This window comes from Rhea pennata, chromosome 13, assembly GCF_028389875.1.
Source record: "Rhea pennata isolate bPtePen1 chromosome 13, bPtePen1.pri, whole genome shotgun sequence".
NCBI lineage: Eukaryota > Metazoa > Chordata > Aves > Rheiformes > Rheidae > Rhea > Rhea pennata.
This window is the reverse complement of record NC_084675.1, coordinates 4,292,394-4,314,159: the sequence shown is the minus strand read 5'-3', so window position 1 is coordinate 4,314,159 and position 21,766 is coordinate 4,292,394. Positions and strand designations below refer to the sequence as shown.

General features: G+C 53.1%; 1 protein-coding gene across 1 annotated transcript in view; it reads left to right on the top strand.

Annotated features, from left to right (window-relative positions):
- NECAB2 (N-terminal EF-hand calcium binding protein 2) overlaps positions 1–21,766 on the top strand; it is a 50,776-nt gene that overhangs the window by 28,509 nt on the left and 501 nt on the right. Inside the window, exons 5-11 of the mRNA XM_062586847.1 lie at positions 18,174–18,310; positions 20,465–20,583; positions 20,707–20,786; positions 21,050–21,106; positions 21,213–21,325; positions 21,463–21,540; positions 21,630–21,721. Of these exons, the coding sequence (XP_062442831.1) occupies positions 18,174–18,310; positions 20,465–20,583; positions 20,707–20,786; positions 21,050–21,106; positions 21,213–21,325; positions 21,463–21,540; positions 21,630–21,721 (676 nt within the window). The remainder of the gene's footprint in view (positions 1–18,173; positions 18,311–20,464; positions 20,584–20,706; positions 20,787–21,049; positions 21,107–21,212; positions 21,326–21,462; positions 21,541–21,629; positions 21,722–21,766) is intronic.

Sequence of the window (21,766 nt, the reverse complement as noted above, 5' to 3'; positions counted from 1 at the left end):
CTGCCTTCTAATTGAGCCTTTAATTCTTCATTTCTCCTTTCCCTCCTCCCTCCTTGCTGCTAATTAGAGATGGGCTCAAGCTGCAAAATTCAGATACCACACTCAGTCATCCCAGAAGACTCATGGGGAGCAGGAGCTGGGAGTTGTCTGGCACTGGATAAATATGGGGGTTGCTTCTGAATTTGCTAGAGAGGCTGAATCTGGGGAGCTGGACCATGCTCCTGGCACGGTACCTGCGCAGAGTTCGGCTGTCTGGGGTTAAGCCTCCTGGAAACTGTCCCGTTGTGACCTTCCACTTATCTCTTTAGTCGTATCTAATATCATTTTAGTTAGGAGCATCCTTATCTCTTTAGTCATATCTAATATCATTTTAGTTATGAATACATTTTTTAGAGATATTCAAGACTGACGTGATTTTTAACAGATTTGACATGATTTTTTTTTCCTAGTGGCCTTTAAAGCCATCTGGTTGCAAGATGGCTCAGGGGGAGCTGGCCTGGAGGCTTGCAACCAAACCTCTGCACGCAGCGAAGGCGGCTCGCGTGCGAGCACGCACAGCTCATCACATGGGTGTGTTTATGTGCGTAGGTTACGTGACTCCTTGGCATTTAAAGCACCTGAGAAACTCCGAATTCAAATATTGTAAAGCTAAGCTGAATCACAAGCTGGGAGCCGTGAAAGCTGTGCATGCAGTAGGGGTGAGAGAAGTGGCTTGTGCACCTGGCCTACTGCAAGCGCGGGCGAGAGCTGTTCTGCTTGTAAAATGCTCATGCTTCTCTGTGCTAAAAAAATCCTTTAGGCAAATGAAGAAAACTATTGATCATCATCTGAGAATATTCCTCATTCCCTCCATCCTTCCCGCCATTTAAAAAAGTATCCTATGCAGACTGTAAATGAAACCTGTCCTTCCTCTGTGTTGACTTTCTGGTGAGAAACGCTTTGTGTTCTTTGGAGGGGCTGGATAGCTATGGTATTTAATTGCTGTTTATATTTCACACTTTAAAAGACAACGGATTATTTCTTGTTCATAAAAAGAGAAAGCAGCAATTATCTTGTGCTGAAGAAGCCCATAAAGTATCAGCAGTAATTAGATTCCGTGGTGGAACTTCTCATGCCGCAAAACAAAATCTGTCATTGTAATTATTTCCCAATACAGTGATGTCCAAGTTGCATTGAAGTGATGGCCAACTAACATGCGACATGCAAAGTTAAATTGTAAAGAAAGAAAATGAACTTCCAGGAGCTTTGGGAGGTTTGCTCTGTTCACATCCTCAGCAGGGAGGGGATGGAGGAGCTGGTCCTTCCAGTGCGGACAAGGAGCGTGCCAAGGGCTGCTGACTGACACTTTTCACGCTGTTCTCGTACCCAGCAGGAGATTCTCCAGACAATTTGACCTTAAATCTGTTGCTTGTTTCTTTGGGCTTTCCTAGCTTTTTTGCTTTTTTCTTTTTTTTTTGTGCAGGGGGTGGGGGAACTGCTTTTTCAAGTTTGGCCCTCTGCTAAAGATCACCCGTGCTAATATTTTTCCTGCTCAACGTTGCAAAATGCTTGCCCAGCAAAAACAGGAGAAGAAACAATCATGGCAGGGCAGGCAACGAACAGTACACATGGCAAACGCACTGGCAGGAAATACGCTATTTGGGCCCCTCAGTTTCAAAAATAAATGTTTGTGCCTTGCTTAGCAAGCCAAAGTGCATTTACTGTAACATTTGCACGCTGGTATTGCTCAGATTTATGAGATTATAACAGCAGAAAGACGTCACTGCTGTCTCATCCGTGGGGAAACACCACCTCTGTGCCATCTTTGCACCTCTATGCCGTCTTCACAGGTAGTGAAGGACCAGGAAGGCAGCGGTTCACGCCCTCGTTGTTTCCCGCTGCCGACCAGAGATCTTGCGGGAAGTGTGATAGCACCAAGGGTTTTAGCACAAACTATACGGCCTCTTTTCACTGTAAAATTTGAGCTCCTTCAAGTTCCTATCAGTAGCAACGTTTTTAAGAGCCACGGGGACTTGGCTGAGACTTCTTCTCTCCGGAGAGTCAGGCCGCGTTGCAGACACGTCCCGCTGAGCGTTCGGGGGCTGGCGGGTGACCGTCTGTAATGCAGCTGAAGCACGTGGCCTGCAGCGGCCTGGCGGGGAGACGGGGCGTTTTGTAACAGCTGTCATGACGCTGTGAGGGTGCCCGCACCTCTGGCAGTGCTTGGCCCGCCGGTGACCGCGCGAGCGCCCTTGCCGCTCCCTGGCACGCTCCCTGACGTGGCAAACCGCGGCCTCTTCGCTTCGCCGGGACACCGCAGCCTCTCGGGATGCCCTGCGAGAAGCTCAAGAGGAACCCAAACTTGCGTTACTCCAGCCTTTTCCGCCAGCAATCTGACTTCCGTCAGACAAAACCGCAGACAGACGGTTCTTCAGGCCTGGCAGGCAATTTTAAGTACCAGTGTTCAGCTGAGTGTAGAAAGCAGAGAGCCTGTTGTATGCTGCAAGATCAGCAGCGTACGGCCGTATTTTGGGGAGGAAAAGGAAGGCGTCTGCCGCTGCCCAGCAGCTTCGGCCCCAGCCCCTGGACCGTCCCGTCCCCCTCTGCACAGAGCTGAACAGCTCCGGTGATTGCTGCGCTGCCTTAAGGGCGGCTGTGTCCTTCTGAGGCAAAGTCTCTTGTTTAGTTGGTCAAATGGATAAAGACTGATTTGTTGACAGCTTATTTCCACATGGATTTACTGGCCAAAAGGACTTTGATTGCATTGCACTAGTTTGCGCAAGTGCAATGCATCTCGATGTCCAGCAACGCTTCGGGCGATTTATCGTCATTCTGCTTATTGGAAGCCTCTCGGCTTTTGACTCTCCGTTTTTCTTCATATTTGTTATTAAAGAAATAACATCACAGGTCTATTTTTCTTCAGGGCCTGTTATCAAATCAAATGCTCTCTGTCAGCCTTTCATGCAGGGTAGGAACCTGATGTGGAGACACTTGTCTCCTCTGCATTAAGACCTGCCTCTAAAGTTGACAAACTCATAGCATTAATTAATGTCTCCTTGTGTCTTGCAAATTCAGTTCAGTAACAGGAAAAACCCTACCTGGGACACAGAAGTGACCTAACCTCAGAAGTGCTCCCATCCCCCGTCGCCTCTCTGCAGCACCTTTCCATGCAGGAGCATCGCTGAAAACAAGCTTCAGTGCACCCACACCGGATAGATAAGGAAGACCGTGCTGTGGAAAGCAAATCCTGGGCTGACCTCTTCCCAGATGGCCGTCCAGACACAGCCGTGGGAAGGGTCCAGACCGACCTAAGAGGGATCCGCCTTTGCCTTCTCTTTGCCCTCCTTTTAGCGTAGTGCTTGCCTGGAGAGGACGCTTGCCAGGCAGAGCATCGGGGGGTACGTCTGCATGGTGGAAAGCTCCAGATCCGTTCTCCGTGCAGCGGCACCCAGCAGGATTTCCTTGACAGCCCCGCAGAGCCGTGCTGAGGATGAGCTGGGCTGCCAGACTGCTGGGGAGCAGCAGCGGGGCGGGCGAGGAGACAAGTCTCAAGAAGGTCTCCCTTCCCTGTTATTTCGAGATGGAAGTGTTTATTCCCTGCTCTTCAGACTGTCTGTCGCTGCAGAATTCAGTATGTCCCCCGTCTCGCTGTGGGCAGAGAGAGCATCTTCTCTGGGGGAGCCTTGCTGGAGAGCCGCGAGACCTCCCGGGGGACGGTGTCTTCCCCGTCTCAGTATCGAGGCTGTTGCTGGCGGGGTTGGCCGGGCCGTACCACGAAGGGGGGCTGTCTACCTGACCCCGGCCTCGCAGACGGTCACGTGGACGCTCAGGGGTCTCGATGAGCCGCCCAAAGGAAAGGCAGAGCGTGAGCCAACAGGTGAACGGGCGGCAGAAACAGCAGATGGAGGTCGGTCACCCATTGACCAGCCCATACCTCCCATGTTTTTTTTTCTTTTCTGTAGGTGCAGTTTGGAAGACAATTTGTACTTTCCTTGGAAAACTGAAATAAAATAGGTATTAATTTACTGTCTCGTGGGTAATAAATAAAGCTAACAAGGACCTGGTGCGAATGGAAATGTTAATTATAGACCAGGTTTATAGAAGTAGGAGGCCACCCTCAGTTTTCCAAGTCTGTTCTTTGCCTGCTAGATAAAAGATCAGCGCTTGACAACGGTGTGTGCCTCTTGCTCCGTAGGTGACCATAGGTGTGCAATGCACAGTGCATGCACGCGTTGGCCAACACCTCTGGGAAACATCGGCGCTGTTCTTCCTTCCCACACCCAGGCCATTTGAAATAAGTCATGAGCAATAAAATTTGATGGGATTTATCAAAGGAGGCATTTATAGAAGAAAATTTTTTAGAGAAATGTCCAACTGTAGTTGATTTTTTTTTTTTAATAGGAACAAGTGTCTCATCTACTTCTTTTTGGAACCATTTCGGGAAGGTTGAGGGTCTTTCATATGTTAATGCTTTCGTTTATCAAATATTTAAGTGTCTGTTCTTTCAGGTTTCTTCTGCTGATTATGTGCCAGGCAATCAGTTTTGGGCCTCTGCTTTTGAAGGGATTTGAGAGTTGGGGGGAAGGAGTGCAAGGAAGGTCTGAGTGTTATTCTAATTATAAAAAAATATCTCTCGGAAGAAAACAGGCAATTATGAGCAAAGAATTTAAATGAGTTGCTCTGAGGTTATATTTTTGCAACATGCCTGATATTTGAAGTGGTGAGTGGGCGGAAGATAAGCTTTCAGTCATTCTGGGATGAGCTTTGACAGAGGTTTTCCATGGCCATGAATGGGTTCTCTTGGTGGGGGTTTTGCATCTTTTTTTTTTTTAACAGAGAAAAAGATTGGGTAAAACAGAACTGGCTTTGTTTTCCATTTGAACAGCCTCATCAGTTCAGTGCCACTGCTCTGTGGGTGTGCTTCAGCTGTGGTTTAAGTGACTAAAAATCGGAGAAGCCATCAAAGTCCCTGGGCTCAGCAAATGTCAGCCGATTTGGCTGTTCTCTTAAAAAAATCCATGCTGGGAAGTGCTGTTGGTCACTCCGTAAATCGGCAAGGCAAAGCGGAGGTACCAAGGTGTAGCTGGGAGGGCTCTCTGGGTCTGTGGGTGGTGGCCTCGTCATTTATATTTTACACCCTGTGGTCCTAACTAGCTTAGCAGTGACCTTTAAAAATGCCAGCAAGGAAGCTTTGAGATGCTCAACAGCATTGAAAAAAATCTACTTTTTGAGTCATTTATTGCCGGCAGGAATATGGTTGCAGGAGCCCAGTTTTAGGCGTCAGCGTGCAACTTGTGATGAGGAAGACTCAGCTCCGCGGCTGGCTAGCCCCAGTGCTCAGAGCCCCTGCGTGCGGAGCCCAAATCCCAGGCCTGATTGCAGTACACAGCCTTTTGCAAGGTTTTCCTCCACAGTGCCCTCTGAATTCTGGGCCTGGCCCATGTGGTTTGCAAACACTTCTAAATAACCAGGTTTTTAATGGAAGTTGAAACGCTCCCGTAGTCGCTAGGTACAACGGCCACGGATGATTTACGACTTTATGAACAAGCAGGTACCTTGAGAGTAGTGATTAGGTTCAAATCAAATCCATCCCCTCGGCTGAACTGGAACTAATATCCTGTGAGTCTACTTAATCCAAAAGAGATTTATTAAACCAAAAGCACCATTAGACGGGGGAACTGGCTTCCCACTGGTGCCCAGCACGTGCAGCTACAGAGTTTTGTCAGAGCTCAGCTCAGAAAGAGAACAAAACACAAAGTTTATTGGGCCTTCAGCAGCTATTTCTAAAAATATCTACAGATGCTAATTTTCCAGCTTTTTCAGGGAAGGAAATGCCTGCAGCCTGTCGCTGCTCTTTGAGTGTAATATTCGTAACACGTCTCAAGGGTGTTTTCATTTATCTGTGCCAGAATTTTAAGCTGTTGAGAAAATGCACTTTAAGGGGGTTAGACTCAGAAGGGACTAGCAAACGTGGCTGAGAGGAGAATCAAAGCCCGTGGGCGTTAGATTTGGGGAGGGTGTTTGGTGCAGCAGGGAGCTGAAAGCTGGCCGAGCCGTGCCGGGGCTTTGAGCAGCCCGAGCCCCGGAGGCTGCGCCGTTGTGCACGGCACAGCGGTGAGCGGTTCCCCGCTCTGCTCCCCCTCGCCCTGGGACTTTGGTTTGGCCAAGCTGAGCTCTGTCAGGCCTGTGAAATCCCCGCTAGTGTCAGCTTGATGGTGCAAAGACTCCCTGGGCTTTAGGGTGGGGATGTCCTTTCTGGTCCTACAAGGGCTTTCTCCGGAGGGTGGGAATTGTGCCTAAAGGCGGGGGGTGGGACAACCTGAAATGCAGCAGGGTTTGGTAAGGGGGACTTTTGGGGTCCTTGATGCGAGAGGGAGCTGAGCTTTACAAAATCCAGGTGCAGTGTGCAGAGATAGCCTGGTACTTCCTATGCAAACCGGTGCTAGCCTGCAATGTGGGCGAGCGGGGTGAGATTCGGGCCATAACTCTGGGGCATTACACGGGAGCGGGCATGGCTGCCCAAAGGGCTGTCTTGGAACAGAGAAAGGGAAAAACAGCAAAAAAAAAAAGGCGTAGTTTCATCTCCCACCATGAGCACTCTTTGGTTTTGGTCTTGTTATGAGAAGCAGCAGCCACATAGCTTCTCCCCCCAACAGGTCTGCGGTTCAGTGGTCTGGGTGGTCTTCAGGGGAAAGGCTGCAGGATCCAGTCATTTCTCCATACCGTGGTAGGGAAACGCTTTGGGCGCTGCTGCCACGGCAGCTCGGCAGTAACAGCGAATCGTTCCACGCGGGTGGACTGTTCCATCCTTGGGATTTTCTCATTACAGAGGTCTTGACTCTACCTTTTATTCTGATTTGGGTTGCAGTTGGTTAAGCCAATGCTTGATTCATGCAGGGCGCTTTGAAGAAAACTTTATCTAGTAGCCCTCAGACCATGAAATTAGTCTGCGGCAGGGAGGGAGGAGAGCAAAGGTGTAGGTCTCTGCATGGCTGGTGTCAGCGCACAGCCATCATGGGCCCAGGGCTGGTAATGAGGCAGCAGAGCGCTCACCAGAGAACCCAGTGCTAGGCAATGTTTTCCCATGTACTAGTAGCTAAACCAAATTTTCCTTTCCCCACTCTTTGCTTCTCTCATGTTTCAATCTCTCAGACTCACGCACCAGTTTATCAGACTATGATATTTTTTTGAATCTGTCCTGAGGACCATCCTCTGCAAAAGTCTTGAGGTCACGCTTTCAGTGAGGCTTTTACATTTGTTCCTCACCATAGATGCACATATCTACACATTTGCACGGGCAACAGCACTTGCATCCGCACTGTACGTATTCCTGTGCAGGAGCAGATGTGCATGTGAGAGCGTGCGGTCGGCGAGGAGGTGATCTGGGTGCCCCGTGCGACGGAAGGATCAGGAACCTTTTCTGGCTCCTCCATGGGTCAACACTTTGCTCTTGCTTGACCTTGATCCAGCTGGTTTCTATAAGTAGTATCTGTGTGAGTCTTCTCAGATCTGAGATCATATCTGCGTTCCCTTTTTTTTTGTATATGTAATTAGAAATAATCAGATTCTACCTATTTTCTGGTAAATGTGTAGATGACTGTATTTCATGCATGGAGAGGAAACAGTACAGCTGGTGGTGGGTCTGTTGGTGCTGGGGAAGGAGAGGAGCTCGCAGGCTCCCTGTGCTGTGCCTGAGGACTGCCAGCTGCACGCGGCAGGGAGAACTTGGACACAAGCCGGTGTAGATGCCGTAGAGCAATCTATGATCAGTGCATGATCAATGCAGATGCTCTAGATCAGCAGCGGAGATGCGTATTTCTGCCCACTGCTGTCTCTCTGGCTGCCCAGTTTGTGCTTTCACCCTCGTGCTCAAAGGCCATTTGCCTGTTCGGTGTCCTTGCTGAAAGCCCGCTGGCTCTCCTGGAGCCGCCGTTGTGCTTCTGCCACCGTTTCGCTGCCGTCCGCACCGTGGGGGCTACCTAGGAGGACTGCGTTACTCCACAGTGCTCGGGGGCAGCTGCCTCTTTGGACAAGAAAGCCCAAAGTCCTTTTACCATTTCATTCATCCTTTCTTCCCCAGCTGAATAATTGTAAAAAGGCTTAGTGTAAGCCTGACTCTGCTAATCAAAGCAAACACTTTGGCACAAACACGCTAAACTGGAGTAGGACTTGGCATCTCCTGTAAGCTTTTTGCCTTTTAAATTCGTTCCACTAATGCAAACATGGATTCTTTGGCTAATTAGCATGCTCAGACAAGGCTTGCTAGCAAAATATTCTGCAGCAGGGTGTAGTATCTCTAATGCCAAAGTCTTTCCAGTCTTGAACTAATGAACTAGTTGGATGACAAGGAGGATTTTGAGATACACCCCTCCAAGATCTTCTGTCACAAAGTGACTTCATTGAGCAGCAATTATTATATTATCTCCATAAATATTTTAACTACTCAAGAAAAACAAGGAAGAAATAACTGTTCAGGGTGGAATTAATCAGAAGAAACCTCATTAAATCTCCCTAGGACAGGCTGAAAATCATTTTAATAAGACCATGGGAAGGATTCCTTTGGAGCTAGTCTCCTTAATGACTTGTTTTGCAACGCAAAGTAAGACATTTGCTACAGGTGGGCCTGAGAGATTACTGAAACGTGTCTGAGCACACACATTTCAGACCCTGCTCCTGACTGCTGGGCTGGCAAATGGCCAGACTGGTTAATTGGGGGGGGGGGGGGAAGTACCCGTTATTTTCATTTCAGAGCTACTGGACTCAGACCCATCTGGGGCTCTTGTTTTCATTTGTGGTGACAATAAAAAGCCACAGGAAAGCACTGAGGTGTCACTGGAAGTGATGAATTGTCCTTTGGGAGGAAAGATGCAGTTTTGAAGGAATAATCTTGATGCATGCTAGTGGCTGCGTGAGGTCTTTTTGCGGCACTTCAGTGCTCTTGTTTCAGAGCTTTGTTTCCCCATCTTAGGGCAGTCCGAAATGGGGCATCTCCACTTCTTCGAGCTGCTAAGAAGTGTCAGATCTCAGGGAACACCTTTTGCTGGGCATGGACGGAGGAGAGCACCCCACGGACAGTTCTGCTTTGGTTGCTTTAGCCCTCTCCTCCCCATGAGCCCAGGTATTTTGCTGTGTAGCGCGGTGGTAAGATACGATGGACCTCAGCTACACCTCGGTAGACAGATACAAATGAAGGGTGGATGCAGCACCTAGGTCTGCTGATGCCTTCAAGAGGGTGATCCTGCTACTGGAGGTGATCCCCACGGACTGCCTGTCACCCTGAGCTGCTCTCTCAGCCCACGTTTTCTCCTCCTGCTGTTACTTCAGTTGCACTTGCTGGAAAATAGTGAGCTATGGAGAAGCTGAAATGGAAAGAGCACCCGCTTAGCACGCTTCTGCTGGGGCACGTCTTGCTCTGTAGTCCTCTGCCCACGGTGCTCATCCTGGTTGGAGGGTGGTCTGGAGCATGTATTAACTCACCTCATTAACCTACAAGCGTTCAGTCCTTGCTGGGCTAGGGCTGGTGCTCAGGGTCTGTAGACATTTACCTTACGGGAGCTTTCAAATTGCTCAAGTGCTTGAAAATACAGCTCAAGAAAGCAATCCTGAAACACCTTTCAACACACTAAGACTTTAGTAGTCTCCAATAGCTCTCCGATCAGCTGTTACACATCAGCTTTAAGAATTTTGCTTTTAAGCCCGTTCATTTTAAACCTAACAGCTTGCCTGCATCCGTAGACTTCCTGAAAAGCCTTACTCTTGGGAGTATCATCAGGCAAAAATAACTTTGGGCTCCCTGAGCTGGAGCACTCTCGTGCCTGCTAACTCCGAGGGGCTCTCTGTGCCTCTGGCTGGTGGTCAGCCCTGCAAAATGCTTTAATTTCTTGCCTGTCCGCCTGTCCCATGGGGAGCAGAGTCACCATACTCAGGGGAGTGCCGGGCTGCACTGTTTCAGCTCTGGGGTGTTGCAAACTGGGGATTCTGAGTTATTTTTAACGGGGAGTTATGGAAGAGGATTGAGATGGGCTATTCAGAATAAATAACACTGCCCGTGAAAGGCAGCACCTAAAAGCCGTTACGGACACGTTGCCTTTCTTTTGCACTGGCTTCGATAGCTTCGTACCTGCGATTCCTTTCTCCAGGCAGTCTTGATCTAGGGAGTTAAGCTGATTTAAACTTATGTGCAGATCACTTGCATGATTTCCCCCGAAGCTGAATGTGAATTATAGGCTGCAGCAAGGTAATAAAATCCAAACCTTTAAACAGCCGCACGCTTTTGGCCTTTACCTAGCACCCTGTGTCAGTCTGCGTGGTAGACACCGTTTAGCGTAGCCTGCGTTTGATAAATACAAGCTGCGTTTGGAAAGGAGCAGTCTCGTGCTAGCGAGGCCAACCTGCGAGCACACCGCGCGTAGAAACAGGCGGCGAAGGGCAGCCCGTTACTCAGCTCTCGCAATCAAGGGGAGAAATTCGTGTCGGCCCCGTGGACCGCTCCGTGTTCAGCCGTGGCAGCTCCTGCTTCCTCGAGCCACAGATGTCCACGTCAAGGCCACCAAAAGGGCCGTAGCTGCCCTCTTGCCCCGCGGGAGACGCAGAAGCAGCAATCAGATCTACCCCGCTTTTCAGCAGAGGAGGGGGTGATTTAATCAAAGCCTATCTGTAATTACAGCAAAGCCTACCCGAATGCCTGATGAGCGTATGGGCGCCCTCCACACGCCCGAGCTCCCGTCTGCAGGCAGCTGCCTGCGGTCGGTGCCACCCGGGCAGCAGCAGGCGGGGGAGGAAACAGCTTAAAAAAAATGTTGCAGATCCCTAACGCGATTCTGTGTCTTTGCCAAGGAGATTTATCGCTTTAATAACATCCTCCTTAGCAAGAGTGTGACTAGGGGAAGATGTATTAACTGATAAAATAATTGCCTGGGTAAAGGGGTGGCTTCGGCCCAAGCTGGCATTCGTTGCAAAGCTTGTCAGTAGGGACGATAAAAGGTGAGTTACCTTGAAAGTGAATTTAATACACGGTGTGTACTGACTTGTTATGTGAAGTACGCATATTTGTGTGTGTATGATGAGGTGCTCGGAAAAAATACACGTTATTTTGTATATTGTAACTTGTGATTGCCTAAACAGGGAGAAAAGAGCTTGTCCAGCTATGCAGGAATATTTGTGAATGCCTTCAACTTTTTTCTCCCAATCCAAATGCTCTGCAAATGTTTTCACGTCGCTTCCTCGGCTCTCTTGTTATTTATTTGCGTAGCGGCGGTGCCCGTGCCTCCCGCGGAGCGAGCCTGCTGCAGTGCTCTGCCGGATGCTGGGTTAGCACAGCCTGAACAGCCGCTTCCCCCACATTGCTGGTCCGTCTTTGTGGACGTGTCATGGAAGGAGAAATGGGGACCGGGCTCCCCTTCCCTACGTGCTCCTTACCCTGCAGTCCCCCTTTAGAAGAAGTCCTTGGTGGCAACCGCCTCTGCCCGTCTCCGGAGCCAGAGGTGGGTTGCATAGGTGCAGGAAGGACATTGGCTGGTGGCACTGGTGTCCAGGAGGGCAAGAATTGGCATGCAAAGCTCAGCAGCAACCCTCTCAATAGCAGGCAGGAAAATGCAGTAAGCATGGCAAGGCACCTGCTGTTCTGCCTAATAAAATACGGGAAAATCCCAAAGGGGAGTGCAACGGAGACATCGATCCTTGGTTCTTCCAGACGAGCCTTCCCCCGAGGCGAGGCGGAGACGGTCTCCATCGGCTGTGATGAGGACATACGCGCCGCTCGCGCCGCGGCCGAGCGGATTTTTCCGTCACGTTTGTCTTTCTGGGCTCGTCCTTATGGGAGATCGCTATCACGCAGCCGCCTGCATTCACGCCGGCTGCGCTCGATTCCAGCGACTTATGAATCTCAGTATTAATAACCAGAACGCAGATGTGTTTTGCTAAGCTGGCTGACCTTGTTTTCAAGCATTGTCATCAGTCTGGGGAGGAAGGAGATAACTCGGAAGTGATAGCTCGTTTTTAAGCTTAACTGATCCCTGGCAAGGAAGATCCCTGTCCCTCTCCTCCCTGGCTTTCTGGCAGATCTCTTCTAATCCTTGTAACACTGCAGTGGTCTGTCCTCCTCTCTGACTTGGCTGTGCGTAGGATGGTGGCAGTGGGGTCCATCAGGCTCGCAACCATGCCAAGCTCTTGAGCCTTGCTGCTCTCTGGTGCCCCAGAGAAGAGCGTTTCTCTGCGTGCCTTCCTCCTGCCCTGTCGTCCTTTAACATTTCATGTTTAAAAAGAAGCTTTTCAGAGAGGAGCGACCGCTCCACTTGCGTCAGAGGGGTGCAAAGTGTCTGAGCTGTCCTCTCATTCTTCATCTGCGGTACAGCTGGTGAGAGATGGGTCCCGTTTTCCTTCGTAAGGCCACTGCTGCCACAGCTCACGGCGTCTCGCTGGCCACTGTGGGGTTCACAGGTGATGGTGGTGTCGGTGCTCTATAAATCATGAGGCTTACTCCGGTCCCGTTGGATTATTTCAGTTCACCTCGAGGAGCTGTCTTTCCAGACTTCTCTGCTGGACCAGGAGTCGGGACTAGTTTCTCTGTTTGAATGCTGACAGAAGGGAAAAGGGGCAAGAACATTCTTCAAAACCAAATTCCGTGCTGCCGAGCTCGGCACAGCTGAAAGCCTTTCTCTCTTGTGTTTCTTTGCATTTTGGCAGACTAGAGACCTCATTCTTGCCTTGGTTGCATCCCTATAATTTCTAGTTGTCAAGGGACACCCTGCCTGAGGCACGGCGGTCTCCTGAGAGCTCTGGAAAGCACGCTGTTCCGCTCCAGGCGAGGGAGCCTCTGACTCCAGCTGCGAGGGGGCATGCCTGGAGAAGGGCTGCAAGCACAGCGAGGTCCTGCCTACGCTGCCAGAGGCATCTCGGCGCCCCCTGAACCCGAGGAGGGTCCCAGTGCTTCTGCCTTGTCCGGACCAGCTGTGATTGCAGCCTGGCTGCTGTGGTCACCAGCTGCGCCGTCACAGCCCCACAGTGACCTGCTGGGGAGGCAGTTGTCCCCCTCTTTTAATTTATACTTCTTTTTACTCCACGGTGAGGGACAAATTGGGGGCTGCAGGAGATAATTAGCATGGGCATTGCATGGTAATTTTCTTTGGCTGTATCATCTGGTGATCGTCACCACATCACGTGCCACCCCTAGAGATGCCACAGCTGTGACAGAGAGGAGACCGTGGGCCCTCTGGGTGGAAGAAGGGGGCATTTAATGTCCAAGCGGGCAGGGCTGGTGGTATTGCTGTTATAAGAGAGCTACTCTCAATCTGAAGCCTTGCAGGGAGAACAGGAAGATTTTGGACATCTAAAAAGGTTGTGCAAGTCTTCTGCATGTTTGGTCTCTTGTAGGCCCCAGGTAACACCTGCTGGCGAAGAGGTGACTTCAGAGCCCTGGACTGGGAAGACCTTGAGAAGGTCTTCCTCGGGCATGCCATCCTGCGCGTTGGCTTTCGGCTGACTCCGCTCGGATAATCGACTCAAGCGTAACAGGCCCGCAAGGGGCTGGAGGGGACGGAGCAGGGGCATCCGGCGCCCTGAGCAGCCGGTTGTGAATGCACAAGCTCCTGAGTGCAGGCCTGTCTCTGTCCTTTTCCAGGAGAGACATCTCAGCTGAAGGCCTCGGTGAGGACGTCAGCTCTTATTCTCAGCAACAAGGAAGGGCAACAACAGAGGCAGCAGGGAATTTTTGGCACTTTGCATAGCATAATTTTGCTCAGCTGCTCTTATTAGGGCCAAGTGGTTGGTTCTCATGAAGCCTCATATGTGTAAGGAAAGGAGGGTGAAGAAGCAGGTCCCAGCTTTTTGTCCTCTCCAGAATATAAAATCAAGAGATCATTTTCCACGCTGGCCTCTCCGAGGATGCTGGTTTCCTCTAGGGAACCTGTCAGCGTTCCCCACGTGCAGATGGTGAGGGGGGATTTGGAGGAAGAACTTGGCTTCTTCCGAGCCTTTCCAGCTGATTCGAGAGTGACAGAGCGGCGTGGCCGCCTGACTTGGCTGCGCTGACTCCCCGGCCCCGGTTGGCAGCCTTGCTGTCCCTCCACGGTTTCCTCAATCACAAAAGCGTTTCCCTTTAGTGCACTTTTATTTTTGATTTAAAATAGCAACTAAAGGCCCACTCGGCTGTCGAGCTACCCCCGGAGCTGCTCTGGTTGCCATGGCAATAGACCCTCATTAAGCTCCTGGCCCTAAACCCAGCCCAATTTGCCTGTGTGGAGCTTTGATTGCACGAACGGCATGAAGGTGTGCTCAGGTGCATCCTCAGGAGCAGCACCTGGGGGCCTCTGCTCTCTGTGTCTCGGCTCCGGCCGGTAGTGGTAGTGCTGTGTGGCTTGGAGGGGACCTTACTCCAAAGCTGTAGCACCAAGGAGGGGAAGCTCCTGCCCGAGCTCTGGCGCTGCAGGGTAATGCTGGGGCCAGGCATTCGGCGGCATGCGGTAGACGCCATCAGTGATCCCACCAATCCCCCCAAGCCCCCCTGCCCCCCAGCATTGCCTCCCGTGTCAGGCCAGCTTTGTCCTTCCAAAAGCTCAGAGCTGGAGCGGAGCAGAGTCCCCAGTGAGCACATCAGCTTTATCAAGGCCAGGAGGCAGGTGGGGAAGGTGCCATTCGGGAAGGGTCCTGCCCTCCAGGCACTGTTGTCAAGGAAGCATGTCAGCATTTGTCCAGGTGTCACAGCACCAAGAACGTGAGTCACAGGAGTGTCCTGCCAAGAGCTGCCCCACGCAGGTATGTGTCTGTGCTGCCCGGAGGGATGTGAGAAAGTGCTGTGTGGCCTGAGGTTCGCCCGTGCAGGCGGTCAGAGCGAGCACTGGTGTGTCAGGGTGGGTCCGTGGTGTTTTACCAGAAGAAAAAGTGATGATCAGGAGTTTGGGCTTAGATGAGCCTTTTTTCATAGAAAAACTTCGTAGCTCTGGCCTTAAATAGGCACCTTCAGTGGCAAACTTCAGCCACATGCGGTCTGGCCAGTGGCCTGCTTGGCCTGGTGTCGATCTGCATGTCGTTCCCGTTGGTCCAGCTGAGCTGGTGTTGGGTGGGTTGGGCTGGTGGCCTGAGCTAGTGCTTGTGGGATGCTGAGCTGCATCTGTGCAAACCTGGCTTGGTTAAAGGCCTGTGACACACTGGAAGGTGCTTACAGCACCCTGAGGTTTCCCCTTGGCTGCTCTCTTGAGAGGAGATGAGCAGCCCGCGTGGCGCAGGTCAGGATGGGGCATTCTGCAGCCCCTTCTGGGACTGTGGTACTGTCCCAAGCAGGTTGTGTTAGTCCTCAGGGTGAGGCAGGCCCTTGGTACTCTTTGCTGTGTGTCTGTACAGTAGTAAGTCATGTTTTCTGCTCGGGTTGCAGGCACTGACTCTCCCCTGTTCCTTTTTTTGGCCTTTCCCAGCCTTGCCTTTGTTTGCAAAGTCAAATATGCACCTGGGGAAATAGCTTGCAGCACCAACACATTCAATTACGCGAACCAGCTCCTTTAAATTGGTTGTAGACTGGTGACCTGCATAGAGCCATAAAGAGCCCTGCATACTATAGCAAAGCCTATGGCTTCTGCAAACCTTCCGTCCCTGGCAAAAACCCGTTGCCTGTGTCAGCTGTTGTAAGTGTAAGCGGTGCCAGCGATCTCCTGTGTGCCCTACGGAGTGATTGCCGTACATTTTGCACTTGGGTTAAAGGCGCCTTTGGCTTGGTGAGACCCTTGTTAATTGTATCAAATCCCTTTTACTTTAATATTGAGCTGACCATGCTGGTTTTCCACATCACAGTAATACGGGAAGGATGAAAACTGATTTATGCACAGCATGTTCTAATTAATGAGTGCCAGTAGGTGAAGGGAAGATGGCTGTGTCCAAACTGCCTTTCCACGTGAGTGCAGGGATAAGGGGACAGCTTGACATTTCATAGCATTGAGGCAATGATGGCCAAGGGCTTCTTAGGTGGGTAGTTCATGCTGTCATGTACGAAGACACTAAATAACTTTCTGAGACTTTTTAAACATAAATGCTTTTAAAAAAAGATAGCAAACATTAGGTAATTGCCTCTCTACATTGTTTTATTTATGGCCGGTAAAGAGGTGCTCACGTGCCCGTGGCCCAAGACACTGTACTGGAGACTCAGGAAGACGTTGCCTCAGTCTTGGGCTTTGGTAGACTTTGTGCAGAAGCAGCTCCGCCTTGTGTGACCATGCTCGGCTCGCTGGGTGCGTGCATGGGTCTCTTCACTGCCATGCAAGTTCCCATGTCTCTGCACATCGCTGACCAGGGAACATGTAGGGAGCCACACACCTGCTGAGAAACTCTTGGGATGGCAGCAGGAGACCGCTTAGAGAGGTCTTGTTCCTATCATGTACCTTAGGGTGTCGATAGTGGAGTGCCTATGTGCTTCAGAGACCCAAGTCTCTGTTGCACATCTCATTTGCACCTTGGCAAGGAACCGTGCTGGTGACCTTTTCAAATAGTACAGCTAATAGCATGCTGGAGAGAGATTCAAGAGTGTTCAGCAGAACTGAAAAGGTTGATGGTGGCTTCTTCATGGAGAGTGAGTCAAAACTGGGGAAGAGACGTCTGCCGCAACGCGCCTCAATTAGAAAATGTTGCTGCTAAACAAAAATGCTTTGGAAGCTAGTCAAGAGTGAACAGCCCTGCCATTTGGCCATCTCGGCTTCCAGTGCATCTGTCGGGGCCTGGCTGGGCAGCAGATTAAAGCAAGAGCAGCTTAAAATAAAGGGCAAAGCAGGTGGAGGAGACCAAAGATGGGATCCCAAAAGGCAGGAGAGCTGCTCTGCTGGCAGCAACCTGAGGAGGAAAAGTGAAAAACGTAGCTGCCCTTGAGCATCTACTGCACTTCTGGACTGTTGGCCTGAGGGAGGGCTGTTGGGAACCATTGGCTCGGGAAGTGAAGGCATGCCCGCCTCGTGGTCGGGGGTTGAGTACGCTCCCTGCAACGCCACGGGTAATAATCTTCAGCTAATTGGCGTATTTTTGGCATTTTTGAGTGGTCCCCTGCTGCTTCGTGCATTCAGATAAACTATCTGCCTGTGGACACGGACGCTTATTTTAGTCCAGGGTTCTTTACAAATACAGTAGCTCCTGGGCCTTGGTTCTGATTTGTGTGTCCTCACAAGAGCAGGATGGCTGGGTGGTTAGGGACATGGCCCACAAGGCTTTCAGAAGGCTCTTCTGAGCCCCGATGCTGAGGGACATTGTGGGGGCCATGCATTGTCCATGCGAGCGGTGGAAAGCCACCCAGAGGTAGCCCTCTGCTCTGGAGCTGCTGTGAATGGAGTGGTTGCACTCAAAGCTTTTTCAGACAGTTTTTGAAAAAGCAACCTGTATTATTGCATGTGCAGGAGAGGAAGAGCAGCCCAGGAGGTTAAAGGGAAGGAAGGGGTATCCAGACAGACGTGCGCAATTGCACAAGGCCAGCTTTGGGGCTCCCGAGGAAAGCAGGGCGGGCTGAAGCTGCCCAAGTCCTGAGGAGAGCTGCTGGTGCTCTTTAGCAACGTTAGCATTTCTCTGCCTGTGTCGGCAGCCCTTGGGGTAGGAGGTTATGATGTTTATTGTCTGGTGTCCTTTAAAGCTTCGCTCTCAGCCATCAGCTGTTCTCTGGAGGCCAGCCTGTGGGAGTGCTGCTCAGGTTTGTAAGGTCTGAGGAATAAAGAAACCATAACGTTGGAGTCCTTGCCATGAGAGCCTCTGCTTTCCCAGAGAGTTTCATGCCTAACGTGCGTGTCGAAAAGGGAAATGTAAGAGAGGGATGAGGAGGAGGAGGTTGGTACGACAAGACCCCTGTGCTGACGCCTGCCAGTGCAGTGCTGATGCTCTTGTGGGGATAGCGAGGTCATCCCCCAGAGCACCCCCAGGCAGACCCCCCGGGAGCCCTGCCACATGGCAAGCTTCGGCTAGGCTCTGCAGCATCTACAGCCCAGCTGGGCATGGCTGTGACCGCACACGTGTGGCTGAGGCTGGGGGGACAGGGACATCACCAGCCCCCCGTGCTGGCGGAGGCAGCAGGTCCCACTGGAGCACCCCTTTCCCTGGTGCGTCTGTCCACATCCAAGGGGGCTCGTGGGGGCAAGGAGACTCCAAGGTGGCCGTTTGAGGGGGCGGTGGGGACGCAAGCATGTGGCTGTCCCCTCAGCGATGTGGGGGCTCACAGAGCTCGCTGTCTTCATTTGCAGGTGTATGAAAGTGGCAGCAACGTGGACCAGTTTGTGACCCGCTTCCTGCTGAAGGAGACGGCCAACCAGACCCAGTCGCTGCTGAGCTCCGTGGAGAGCGCCGTCGATGCCATCGACGAGCAAACCAACCCCACCAGGTCCGTGGTGCTTCCTCTCCAGCCTTTAGCTGGCCCTTTCGCTGAGTGTTTTATTTTATTGTGGGGGCAGGGAGAAGCAGGCGAATGCTCCTCTGCTTCTTTGCCTGCTTGGCTCTTCCACTCTCACCTTCTGGTAGGACAGCTTTCTGTCAAAGTTGATCAAAGAAGCTCAGGACGGCCTGAGGACACAGGGCCGTGCAGCGCTGTCTGCCGGGCTGCGGTTGCTGTGACGCAGAAGCGGGGTAGTCACAGTCTCCTCTTGGCAGGAAAAGAAATAACGTTGCAGCAAATGAGAGCACCTAAGATGGAGTGCTCGTGAAGACGTAATATTGGCCATTTCCCCGGCGGGACGGTATTTCTCTCAGTCTGTTTTATTAACAAATAATGATTTAAAAGAAGGTCAGAGGAGCCTGAGGCTACATCTCATCCTGCCTTTCTTTCTCCCTCCTCTCCGCTTTGCAAGCGTTGCACCTTGGGACGCTTTTAATCGCCTGCTTTAACTGGCAGAGGTGATAAAATGCAGTGAGTGCCCACTCAGAGTGCCTCTGAGCTCGGGTGCCAAAGAGGAGGCTGAAAGCGCTGCCCCTCTGCCCAGGCAGGGCAATACCGATCGGTACCGGCGTCCTGGGCTCTGTCTCGGCACAGCCGGGGCGCCCAGCGGAGGCGAACGACCCGCTTCACGCTCGGCTGGAGGCTTTCGTGGTGTCCGGGGCGTGCACCGAGGTTGGGAAAGGCCGAGCAGAGGAGAGCCAGGATTTACTTTCTCGAATACAGTCGGAGCTACAACGTACGGGACATCCCAAACCTCCGCCTGGCCTTCGCACGCGTTCAAATGTCACGCGTCTCCCTGGAGCATCGAGATCACCGCCTGTAACCAGGACACGTTGCCATAGAAACTGTTTCGGGGACTATCAGATGCTCACAAAGAGAATCTGTTTCCTGCCATATCTGAAAAATCAGAAGGCCCCAAGGGTGCTTGCAGAGTGTATTATTTTGGATCCGTTGTGGACCAGCAGATGGGAGCGCGGCAGCGTTCAGCCTGAGCCGGGGGACTGCGGGACCAGCACCTTCACCACGGGAGGGGGCTGAGATGAGCTTTTCTGTTTTGCTTTGCCCATCTCTTTTTGATCAGTTTTAATGCTGATGTAGCACTGTCAATAGCCAGGCTCTTCTGCGCTCCTCGGATAGTCTCCACCGACCCCAGAAATAAATGGGCATGGTCCCCCAGCGGCTAGGGGGCCGAGCTCGCCCCGGACAGCCCTTCGGGGTCTCCAGGTGGCTATTTGCCCTTGCAAAACCTTGAGCTCCACCCCGTGGCAGCCCACCTGTAGGACGCAAACTGATAGGGTGCAGTGGCCTCTTTCCTCCTCCTCCTCCTCTCATGCTGTGCTGCTGCTGCCAAGATTTTCCTCGTGCAGCTGCCTCGGCGCCCAGCCGAAGCAGCCGCTGCAGCAGCAGGGCCCCCTCCGTGCCAGCTCCCAGCCCCTCCTTGCCCCCAAAACATCCTCCAAAGCACAGTGCTATCACACGCTCGTCCCCAGTGGTTTTCCCAGGGATGGGCAGAAGAAAAGAGAAGCCTCTTGCAGGCACTTGGACTTCAGTACGGCACCTGATTCCCAAGGCGACCTGCACATGCTGTTGCCAAGATGCAGAAGCTCTAATTCAATGCTGCTAAGGATTATTTCCCAGTAAAACGACCTTGCTGGTGCATTCGACACCTCAATGGGCTTGGACATCTCTGGAGCTTTCCTAGGTGCTGTTGGATTCATCGACCCGCATCGGTTTCTTCTCCTCCTTTTGGCATGCCCCAAACCCTCATGTAAGGCACAATGCAAAACGCGGGGGGGAAAAAAAGCAAGAGCTAGCTGGAAACGAGCCCGGATGGGGCACTCAGAGCTCCTGGAGGGCTTTGCTTCCCCTTATTCACCAAAGGGCCGTAAAACGAAGCGGGGGGGGGGGGGAAGCGTGCTGAGCGCAAGCCTGAGACACCTTGTGACACTGCGATTCAGAAGAAATTGCTGTGTTCTTGCATAAATTCCTGTTTTTTGGCTGCTCAGTGCCCGCCAGCGGAAAGGGGGGCACCGCTAAGAAATTGAGGCCGCGGGAGGAAGGCTCCGGCCGTGCCCTCTCCAAGCGCCTGCTCTTGCGTTTCAGGCACTGCCACAGCACAGCTGCCCAGGGGCTGATGGACGCCTGGCACGAGAGCCCCGTGCCCAGCTACGCCCCCAGCAGCCGGCTGGCGCCCAGGGAGCACGGGAGAGGCTTCCAGCTGGGTGAGTAAGCGGGCAGGGAGAGGCAGTGCCGCCGGGGACGGGCGCCCGCGCCCGGGCCCTCTCCAGCCTGGCGACCCCAAACCCGCCTCGCTGCGCTGCACTCGGCCTCTCCGCTCGCTCCAGGTTCCCCCGCGGCCAAGGAGGAAGGGCTGGAAGGGCAAATCAACAGGCTAGCCGAGCTCATCGGCCGCCTGGAGGACAAGGTAACGCGGGGCCGCGTGCGCGCGGGTTCTGCTGCGGCCGGGCCGGGCCGGGCCACCCGCTCCCGCGCTCACACCCCAGCCCGACCACCGGCGAGAAAATCCCTGGCGGTCGTGCAGAGGGAAGGCAGGGGAGGGTGGAACGGGGCAGCGCAAGGCACAGGAGCCCCTGGCAGTTTTGGCGTCTGCAGCAGGAGACCAAGGGCCGCTTTGCGAAGCGGGGAGGGTGCAAAGCGCCTTTTCCCTTTTCCCCTGCCCTTTTCCAGACGCTCTGGTTCGACTTGCACCAGCGGCTGTCGGACAGCGAGAGCGCCGCCTGCACGGTGAGTGCGGCCGAGACGCGGGGCCGGGCGCTGTGCCGTGGGCCCGGGGGGGGGCCCGGCCCGCGGCGGGGCTGCCCCGGGCCTGACGCGCTCCGCGGCGCCCCAGTACCTGCTCCTGGTGCGGGCCGAGATGACGGTGGCGCACAAGCACCTGGGCGAGTTCTGCAGCTCCCTGAAGCAGTACCTGAAGAGCGTGGCCGGGGAGCGGGACTGCTTCCAGTGAGTACGGGCGGCCGCGGCGGGGGGCTCGGCCCCGGGCGGGCCGGGAGGCGCTCGGGCCGGCAGCGCCCGCCGGGAGCCCTCGGAGCCGGCCCCGGGCACGGCCGCGCGCTCAGGCCCTTCCCGCCTCCTGCCAGCGTGACCGCCGTGAAGCTGCCGGACGGCGTCACCTTCATCGTCTACGAGTTCTGGGAGACCGAAGAGGACTGGAAGAGGTAGGAGAGGCGCCCGCGGGGAAGGGGGAAGCCGCTGGCCGCGGGGATCCGGGCCGGGGGCGGGCGCGTTGTGACTGCCCCGGCCGCAGGCACCTGCAGAGCGCCGCCTGCAAGGGCTTCCAGCACGTCAAGGTGGACACGCTGAGCCAGCCCGAAGCCGTGTCCAGCGTCGCCGTGCCGGGTAGGAGCCGGGCGGGGGGCGGCGCGCCGGGGAGGGCGGCGGGGG